The sequence below is a fragment of the Myiozetetes cayanensis genome, unplaced genomic scaffold (genome assembly GCF_022539395.1).
Source record: "Myiozetetes cayanensis isolate MyiCay16 unplaced genomic scaffold, myiCay2020 scf6-25, whole genome shotgun sequence".
Lineage (NCBI taxonomy): Eukaryota > Metazoa > Chordata > Aves > Passeriformes > Tyrannidae > Myiozetetes > Myiozetetes cayanensis.
In genome coordinates, this window is record NW_026087853.1 from 34,839,903 (window position 1) to 34,850,407 (window position 10,505).

General features: G+C 36.3%; 1 protein-coding gene across 3 annotated transcripts in view; it reads left to right on the forward strand.

Moving 5' to 3' along the window:
• Window positions 1-8,679, forward strand: part of RBM25 (RNA binding motif protein 25) — a 33,777-nt gene extending 25,098 nt beyond the window's left edge. For all 3 annotated transcript variants that reach the window (XM_050335593.1, XM_050335595.1, XM_050335594.1), the window contains 7 exons: window positions 1,049-1,122; window positions 1,785-1,935; window positions 2,286-2,610; window positions 3,620-3,894; window positions 4,367-4,465; window positions 5,734-5,781; window positions 7,116-8,679. In XM_050335593.1, coding sequence (XP_050191550.1) covers window positions 1,049-1,122; window positions 1,785-1,935; window positions 2,286-2,610; window positions 3,620-3,894; window positions 4,367-4,465; window positions 5,734-5,781; window positions 7,116-7,208 — 1,065 coding nt within the window. In that variant the 3' untranslated portion in view covers window positions 7,209-8,679. The remainder of the gene's footprint in view (window positions 1-1,048; window positions 1,123-1,784; window positions 1,936-2,285; window positions 2,611-3,619; window positions 3,895-4,366; window positions 4,466-5,733; window positions 5,782-7,115) is intronic.
• The last annotated feature ends 1,826 nt before the right edge of the window (window positions 8,680-10,505 follow it).

Sequence of the window (10,505 nt, forward strand, 5' to 3'; positions counted from 1 at the left end):
CAAAACTTACTGTATGTTTTCCATCGTGCAGGTGGGACTAGGCCTGGTTTTTAATTTCCAACCTGCTCATGTGCCCAAATCTTCTATGAGATACAATTTTAAGTTATAGGGGTGTTATTTCATTTCATAATTTTCCCAGAGGAGGAGAGGAAATAACTGAGAGAGTTCTAAGTAAATGATGGGTTAGAAATTGCTTCAGAGCCAAATATGCAAAGAAACATGGGGGGACAAGGGGATTATAAAATAGACCATTTCATATGGAATCTGAGTTTTCCTTCTAAAAGCTTAAGCAGGGGGAAATGGTTTGAGAATGACTCAAGGATGTTTTCTATTCATGATCCTCCTGGATGCTGACTATGGATGGCAGTTATAGAAATCAGTATTAAATTTTGTGCTGAATTTGCAACCATAATTGTAATTTGTTTATTGAAGTCATTAGTGTAGCAATATCTTACTGTTGGTTTAAAGATATTGCCTAGATACAGGTTAGAATGTCCTAATTTAGATTTCCATTTTGATATGATCAGAGGGAGAAAAAATTTCTCCCCTCTATCCGCCTTGCCCTCTTGAATTTTGTGCCTGTATGTTATTACAATGCCACATGGTTTGGATTAGGAACAGGAGAGTGCTTATCCTAGAAGCAGCCATCAGATTTGTTTCTGTGCATAACTAAATCTTTTTTAAAAAGCTCTTGAAACAAAGCAGTACTGATAATATACACTTAAGGTGCCATTATAAAATACCCAATACTTGAAGGAACTTTTGATCCTCCTTATCTGTAATGAGAAAAGAAAGAATGAACAAACAAACCAAAAACCACAAGCGTATATATATGTGTATGTGTGTATGCATATATGCGAATCAGTGACACAATCCTAGTGAACCTAATGGAGGCAATTCCAAAATTTTTCCATTTTCTCTTTGGACAACTCTTTACTTTTAGTTGGAACTGTAGTAGATCTACAATTAACTTACTCATAACATTACTAAATTTTAAACTCTGGGAAAGAAACACAGAAATCATTACTTAAGTTTCAATTCCTTGCAGACAAAAGAAGCCAAACGGTTAAAAGAATTCTTAGAAGATTACGATGATGACAGAGATGATCCAAAGTACTACAGGTATGTCTTTGTGTTGATTCCTAACAACTAAGTCTTCATTGTTCATTTCAACACAGTTGTGGAGTTCATTGGCAGAGGCTTATGGAGTTTACATTTAACTGATTATGTGGCACTGTTACCTAATTTTTTTCAGTGTCACTTGACAGAGGGAAAAGGGAAACTCCTTACTGCTACTTGTTAATGCTTGGGAGTAGCTATTCATTCCTATCACTTAAGTTATGGGTGAGGCAAGGTAGAGGTCAGTGGTGGGGACAGGGAGAAGGGAACAAGCATGCCTTTAAATAAATCACTATAATGAAGCTGTAAATAGTATGAAGAACAAGCTTGTTAATAGTAAATCATCGCATCCTTCAGCATGTGATAACTAACATTTGCATTAAACTAATTTAGCAGAAGTGGTACTTGTCAAAATAATATAAAATAATTTGATTCTTTCTCTAAAAAGTTCAGCCACATTCTACATCTGTTTGATGTGATGGGGTAGATTCTTTATAGTAAGGTTGATAACTGGTATCTTATATTTTTCTGTTACAAAAATAGAGGACACCAATGCTCTTATTTTCATTTAGTGGAAGATACATCTGTATGAAGTTTTTCTTGTATTGTGGTACAAGGTTTTCATTGAAATGTTCTTTGAAGTACAAAATATGTATCATTTGTAGGGGTAGTGCTCTTCAGAAGAGGCTACGAGACAGGGAGAAAGAGATGGAAGCTGACGAACGGGATAGGAAAAGGGAAAAAGAAGAATTAGAAGAAATTAGGCAGCGTCTTCTGGCAGAAGGACACCCAGATCCAGATGCAGAACTCCAGAGGGTGAGTAGCTGTTGGTCTGACAGAAAAAAGAGTCCTTGGTATTCTGGTTGCATTGAGCAGAATTGTGCAAGTGATCTGATATTTACTATTTCCTCTGTTGACTTTTTTGTAAAAAGAAGTCCACATAAGCAGTAAGAACAATGGGGAAAAAAATAACTTGCCAGATTAACATCCAGATTGGATGAAGTTGGAAACCAAATTTGAATTAATCTCTATTTCTTATAATGATGCCAGTAGTTCCATGTCTTCCTTGACTAACAGTCTTCTAAAGAGAAGGATCTTTAGATTCCTTTCAAACAGTGCCGGTTTTGAGAGAGCTGCTATTTTGCTGATGGTTTCGTTCATTGTAGATGGAGCAGGAGGCTGAGCGGCGTAGGCAGCCACAAATTAAACAAGAACCAGAGTCTGAGGAGGAAGAGGAAGACAAGGCAGAAAAAGAGGAAAAAAGAGAAGAGCCAGAGGAAGAGGAGGAGGAGCCTGAACAAAAGCCCTGCCTTAAACCAACATTACGACCCATCAGTTCTGCTCCGTCTGTTTCTTCTGCTAGTGGAAATGCAACCCCTAACACACCTGGTGATGAATCTCCCTGTGGCATTATTATCCCTCATGAAAATTCACCTGAACAACAGCAGCTGGAGGAGCATCGGCCCAAAATAGGACTTAGCCTCAAATTGGGCAAGTTTACATTTTATTTCAATCTTTCATATGGGGTCAAAGTGAAAAAAAATGCCAAGCTGAGTAACCACATGGGTTTTCAAATATGTTTTGATGTACTTATATCAAGTTCTTGTTATCCAGATGCTGTGTTTCATTTGCCCTGTCTAGAAGATACATTTTATAGAGCTCTCTTCTTTCAAAATTTAGAGGGGAAAAACAGAGGGAAGTTTTGGCCTGTTAAGGCTTAAATTTTTTAGGAATGTTCTGAGCTGGGATTGGTTATTTTCACATGCTTTTTCACCTTAATATACCTATAAATCTCTCTTGTAAAACTCAGTGCTACTTTACATTGGTGTAAGTATATGTTAAATTTAAGACCTAGACAGTTCTTATGTTTACTTAAAAAGACCCTTTTAAAGAAAAGAAAAGGAAAATAAGGGGTTTTTTTTCTTCCTCTTATGAGTATCACAATGAATTTATGACAATTGCGAGTAAAACTTGAGTTCCTAAGTACTTTAGCAATTTCCAGGTGTTCTAAAAAAATCTAGTTCTGAGCAGCAGAACTAAGGATATTTGTATTCCAGAAGGTTTGTGCATTTTTTATTTACTATTCTGATTAAATTATATAAGGCTGCAGTTTGAGCTCACACTGTTAGATGTTCAATGAAGAGAGACTCTATGGTATTAGGTTGATTGGCGCTTTTCCTACAGCAGGATTCACTGCAGCCTTTCACTTTTGTGCTCTGCTTCCACTAAGGTTGGAACTCAGCTTTAGTCTTCCTTCAGTGAGAGTGCGGATTGGTTTCAGGGCAGAGAAAAAGATCCTGTTTTTCAAAAATCTTGAACAAACTCGATCTATTTACCTCTTTTTTCACTTTTGTAACAGAGTTTGAGAGATTAAAAGCCGATGTCAGGCATTCACAGACATTTATATAACATACAGACCAACATTCCTCAAGAAATGTGTGAAGAGCAAACTAGCTTCAGTTGAAGTTCATGAATATGTTATTCTGTCTTTTGGTTGTAGGTGCCTGCAATAGTCCTAACCAGCCCAATGCTGTAAAAAGGAAGAAGCTTGCTGTGGATAGCGTTTTCAATAAATTTGATGATGAAGACAGTGATGATGTGCCCCGCAAAAGGAAACTTGTCCCCCTGGATTATGGAGAAGAAGATAAAAGCAATATCAAAGGCAGTGTCAATACAGAAGAAAAACGCAAACATATTAAGAGTCTCATTGAGAAGATTCCCACAGCAAAACCAGAGCTCTTTGCTTATCCTCTTGATTGGTCAATTGTGGATTCAGTAAGTTGATTTCATTTAACCATTTACAAAAAGGCTTAATTTTTCCAAACCTTTAAATTGAATAGAAAAACAATATTACTGGAACCCCAGTGGATTGGAGCATCATCATCAAATGGAGTCAAACTCAAGTCCTCTATTTCTTGTTTATATATAATCCTTTTTCTGAAGTATAACTGCTTATTTTTGTTTGGTCTCTCTTGAATTGGTGCCACATATTGTCAAGCAGTTTTATGCTACATATTGTCTAGCAGTTTCATGGAAGAGGGAAGAAACTTGTCCTGTAAAAACGTGTTTGAGTGGCTGTCAGAAATACTTGCAGATGCCAAATCTCTAAGGGTTGTCTCATTGATAACAAAATGTATCTTTTCCTAAATAGTTGTTTGAGTCTTCTTACTGCCTACCTAGCAGTTATTACAAGACACTGAAGTTTAAGGTAATTATTCATTTTGGTTTTGTGTTTTTCTTTTTCCAGACATTAATGGAGCGTCGAATTAGACCATGGATCAACAAAAAAATAATAGAATATATTGGTGAAGAAGAAGCCACGCTAGTTGACTTTGTTTGTTCTAAGGTTAGTATCTTCTGCTTCCTTTGTGAAGTCTGCGGTTTGCTCCCTGTTTAAACTGCACCAGTGACTGCTGTATCTGTGTTTGGAGGCAGCTTGGTCTTAGCTTCTCAGTAATCTGTGATATTGGTCAGCAGAGATGGTGCACTTGGAATCAGTACCCTGATGTCTTACAATTTAACCTCTGTTAGTGCTTATGCGCAATATGTACATGTTAGATGCTATGTTATCTCTTAGATAAACATGGAACTAGAAAAAGAAATAACCGGTTGTCAAGAACAGCTGTTTTAACTGATAGTTTTATCATTAGATTTCAGAGTTAATATCTCACTTGCTATTAATCTTTTTAGCTTAGAAATAGGCTTTGTGTGAATGTAGAGGATAAAGAGCTAGTAGTTTGATTTTTATGTATGTTTCTGGATTAAGTAGATGAATTTCCTAAAAAGTAGTTCCTTTAGTAGTAAGCAAATACTAAAGTTTTAGAGTTAGTGTTAGAAATCATTCTAATGCTAATCATTTTAACCATTTGCATGAGTTGTTTAAAGTCTGTGGAGCTTCTTCCATGAAATTACAAACAGAATTCTTATAACTTGCCTTTTTTTAATCTCTCAGGAAAACTCTATGGCTTTTTATTAGGGAAGTTAGAAAACTCTTCAGATTCATGGTACTCATGTTCATAATGGTTTGTCTTGGTTTATCTTTTAGGGCCACTCTATGAGAGGCAAAGCAAGTGTGATGGTTTTGCAACATAGTTGATTAGTACAAAGTGAAAAGCAGAAGCTGAATATTTGCCATGCTTAAATTATATATATGTGTATATATATAAATGAAATTTTATAGTATTGAAAGACATCTGGTTCTGAAAAAGACTTTAAATACTTAGCTGGATTTTGCATCTACCTGTTAGAGGAGTGATAAAGCGAGAATTTTGCCCTTACCTTCCATTACGAATTTATTGTTGAAGAAAGGGGAGCTTCTTCCTTGAATTAGGAAAGCTTAGTTGGAGATGCAAGAATAGCCAGCAAATACCCGTGAATGTCTGGAGCTTCCTGGAACTTGTTCCTCAGTAACCAGCCATAAACTTGCACTCACTATGATGGACTCTGATGCAGTTTAATACTAATTTTTGTCTTGGCTAGTACTAGGACCTAATGAACCACAAATACTTCCTGCATGTGTGTAACAGTCAGAATCCAGACGTAACTGGATTTTGTCTGAAGATGTTTATAGGGTTTATTTTAAGTTTTCAGTCTAAAAACATTTGTTTCTTTCAGGTAATGGCTCACAGCTCACCACAGAGCATACTGGATGATGTTGCCATGGTAAGCACAAATTGTGTAATTGATATGCCTTCTACATTTTACTGAAGCTAATAGTCAGTTATACAAAACAGCACTAATCCATAACAGAAATACTTGGTGTTCACAGAACATGGACAGAAAGCACACATTAGATATGAAAGGTGTTTTGATTAAAAAGATCGTGTTAGTGCAGGCATTATTTTGCAGTTACAGCACCTAGGTACAAATTTCTGAACCCTGTTCAGAATTTCTCAGTATTCAGAAATGTGGAACAAAAATTTTGTCCCAAAGATGTGAGAATCGATAATAACAGACCTGTACCAGAAATACAAACTTTTCCTCCTTCTCGTTCTTGTAACTAGATTTTTATTGGTGGTGTAGTGGGTCTTTTACTAATTAATGAGCAAAAGAGGTAATTTTCTCTAGAAGAGTAAAAGTTTCTTTTTGCCTGGTGTTGGAAGAGAGAAACTTTATGAAATAGTGCTGCTGTTTCACCATATTTTCACACACTGACAGGTGAAAAAAATTAATTGTCCACTCTTTTTTGGTAGGAGCCACATGCATAGTAAAAGTTAGTAGATTCTTGGTGTGACTAGCAGGGAACCTGGGGAACTTCCTGAGAGATGTTATGCATGCTAAAAGTTTGTATGGGTTCAGGAAAGAGAAATCCCTTGAGGATATCCAAGGAAGCTCCAAGCTGAAAATGAGCAGAAACTAGCAGATAATTAAGGGAAAATACCATGTGTCAGTGTCCTGTTCTTATATTCTTTCCAAGCCTGCCATTTCTGTGCCTCTTCCCAAACCACTTTTGGAGACTGGGAGCCCCTGGTGGTCTAGTGGTTAAGGGCGTGGCGCTGTCACCGCCAAGGCCCGTGTTTGATTCCCGGTCAGGGACACTCTCCCCGGGCAGATGGAGCTTGTTAGCCTTGTAGGCAACCCATCTACGTCCTGAGGACCTCGCTGCCACCGTCCAAGCTCGCTTGGCCCCGGCAGATGAACCTTAGGATTAAAGGGTGGGCTCAGTTCCGCGCACACTGTGTCTCACCTAAAAAATCCAATGCGCAGGCTGGAAGGTGTAAAGACCTTCCCCGGATCTTCGCTCGTGAAGACTGGCCATTATTAGTATTATTTGGAGACTAGTTTACTGATACTTTTATCTCTTAGTGCTCAACAGCTGTATTATACAAGTATATAATTAGTGATAAATGCAGGACAGAAGGTTTGTTCAATCACTCCCTGAAAGACTTTAATTCTATTATGCTACCTCCACTTCATAGTTCTGATGTATCTACAATTAGTCTTTGTAAGTGGAATGCCTAACCTAAAATAATCTATAAAATGTGTATTTCCTACAGGTACTAGATGAAGAAGCTGAAGTTTTCATAGTCAAAATGTGGAGGTTGTTGATATACGAGACAGAAGCAAAGAAGATTGGCCTAGTGAAATAAAGCACTCTCCTTGCTTCTAGGGTTCCATTTCAGTTTTAGGCTTTTTTTTCCCTGATCATTCAAAGACTTTGAATTTTCTCTGTTCTCAGAGACTTGAGACCTGTATTTTTTTATGTAGAAAATGTGAATTTTTTTTGTCCTTTGCTCTGAGGCCCCTTTTACCTTCACAATTAGTTATCTGAATCCCGCATTGGTTCTCTTTATAATACACAAGGTACAATTACCAGTATGTTTTATAAGCTGCAGCTACTGTACATGCTCTTTGGTAATTTTGTTATGTTACTCTTATTCTTGTAAATATTAAGGAAAAAAAATCCCCTGTTTTGCAAAACATTTGCACTTAATGTGGAACTATATCAGTTATAGGTGAAGACAAAGGATTTTACTGCAAGTGCTTTTTGGGGGGGGCATACTTTCCCTCTTTTTATTTAAAAAATGATCAAAATACGATTTAAAAATAAGTGGCTTGAGCTGTTTTCATAGAACAGCTTTATGTGTTCATGTGGACTCTTCATCTGACTCTGGAAAAGGAGTTCCTTCAGATTTTTCATTCTGATGTGAACCAGCAGTAGTCTTGGTACTTTGTTCCCCATTTAGAATTACTAGTGAAGCTGGGAAGTTAATCTCTTGCAAATGCTCTGCTTCTTTCCCAGAAAGTGCAAATCGCAGGAAGTTTTTTATTTGCTCAGTTCAAGCAAGAGCAGGACCTCAGTAAGTGCTATCTAATGAGTTTTTTTAAAAAATGTAGGATATCTTCTCAATTTCATTTTAGCCCTTACCTGCTATCCCTTCTGTCTCCAAAATAATCAGATGACTTTTTTCAAAACAAATTATTTTTTAAAACATTTTTTTTTAGTTTATAGAAAGAAAACAAAAAACCTTGTTTCAATGTAACTGTCTCTAAAAAAAAATCCCAAACCCATGAAAACCGTAAGTTTTCAAACAAGGCTGAAATCTTGTTTTTATCCATACTGTTAAACTAGCCCTAAATTTGGTTTTCTACTGTACGCAGTCTGTTGTCCACAAAAAGAGGGTAATATTTTCCTGCCTTGTTTATATGGATTTTTTTTATAAATAGTCTGATATGGTATAAATGATGACATGTACTGTAAACTGCATTTTTTTATCTCATACCTGGGTAAGAAGTCAAATCTATAATATGCTGTGAGCGGTTTTGATTGCAGAAGAGGACTGTATTCCAGGGAGCAAACTGTCTCAAAAATATTTTTAATTTTTAAAACACAGTTCTTTAAAGCAAACAAATTAAGTAAAGGTGTTCCGGTATCTCTGTATTGTATTTAACTGAAGGATGCAGGTTGACCTGTTCAGAAAACATAACTGTGACCTTGAGTTACTAGTTCTTTGTATCTGGAGAGGACACTTGAAAACACTGTTCTTAATAAATGGGATCGTGTAAAGGTTCCACCATGTAAATATTTCAGATATTAAAAATGTATATATTTGATTCCAAGGGCTGATATTCTTTTGGAGTCTTGTGCAGCATGCAATTATATTTAATACTGCTTACTGAATCAGCAGCTGTTCCCACATCAGGGGTGGGGTTTTTTAAAACTACCTCCAGCTTTTTATCAGGTGACAAGAAGCCTGCAAATTTAGATGTGATCCTGAAATGTTTTTTCTCATCCCTGTGATACTACACACCACAAAATGTTCTTTTTTAAGTTGAAGTGTAATGCTCAGATGTTACTTTTATGTTTTGCTTGAGTTTGCATGAGAATGTTTTGTTTTACATGCTTATATGCTGCAATCTTCCTATTTTTTCTGCAACTTGATGTTACCCTGAGAAATCACTTCCCCATTCTCCTCATACAGTTTTGCATCAGCATTTACCGAAAATTTTTCAAATTCTAAATAAATTCAAAACTTGCTCTGTTTGTAGTAAATACAAAGAAGAGGGAGGGTGAACTTCATGAGTGCCTTTTGACCTGGGTAATGGCATTCTCTCTCTCAGTAGTAGCAGTAGTAAAATACTACAAATGTGACAAATGCATTGTAATGCTACCGTGTGACAGATTGCCCAATGTCCTTATTGAGATTCTTCAGTGAAAGCTCAAGTTGTGAAACTTCAGTTTATTTTGTTTCTGCCCTAAAGCTGTATGTGTATTGGACATAAGATTGTACTCTTCCTTTCCTGAGGAGACTTGAAGGTGCCTGGGTGAGAAAAACATCTAGAATTTAAGCTGGAGTGTTAAATAGCGAAGTAAATAAGTATACAGAATCATTGTGACATCTTAAAAAAATTAATTTTGTGGAATGTGAGGTTTTCTTCAGTAGGGGAAGAAGGAAGGAATGTTCATTATAGTATCTCTCACTTGGCTTATGCAAGTACTTCAGCAAACTTTCTTCTTTCAGAATGCAAGTATGAAGTCACTTCTACTTTTACCTCTTACTCAAATTATTATGTCTCGGTGATAATATATTTTGTGTCTTTGATGCTGGGGAGTAGAACACAAATTATGTACTGCTGTGTTTCTTAATATAGAAAGTAACTTCTGTTTGTTAAGTTCTTCTTTTGAAATGCAGTAACAGAATTATTTCAAGATAAATCAGAATTATTTCAAGATAAATTTGGAAAATTTGTGGTAGAAAAAGCCTTTTTTGCCAATATTACAACACTTTCTGAATATATGATATTAATATCCATAAATGTATTATGTTAGTAAATGCACAGATCTAGAGTATGCTCACAATGAGCTACATTAGGAAACTGTGCAAGTTGCCACTGGATATTCAGTGCATCGTGCCACAGTATGATCCACTCTGTGATGGAAAATGACTTCAAAACTTCCACATACTGTGTAGTGAAGAAATACCAGTATTTACACAACAGAACGTTGATCTGGACTTTGCTGTAGAGAAAGGCTTTACACCTTGACATAACACATGCCTTTATTCTCCTGATAATCCTTGTGTATGACTGCCATTCAGTGCTATTTGGAATATGTGAGTACAAAATATAAAATACCGTTTTTGTCCATTAATATGCACTGAAAAGAAATGGGAAACAAGGAGCAAGTAAGATGCATTACCAAAAATGACACATTTTTATATTATCTTTGAGTTGCAAGAGACTTTTTTTCTTAGAATATTTAACCTGGTCACATACTGATTTGGTCTTTGTAATCTTGGCTGTTTCCTTCCTCCATTCTCTTTAAGCAGGAACCTGCACTAAAATTAACCATCTAACTAGATGATCATAGCTCTAAATGTGGGCAGGGGGAAGGCCCCAGAGAGTTAAGTTTCTTACTGAATTCCTATGTCTTACTACTAATGCTT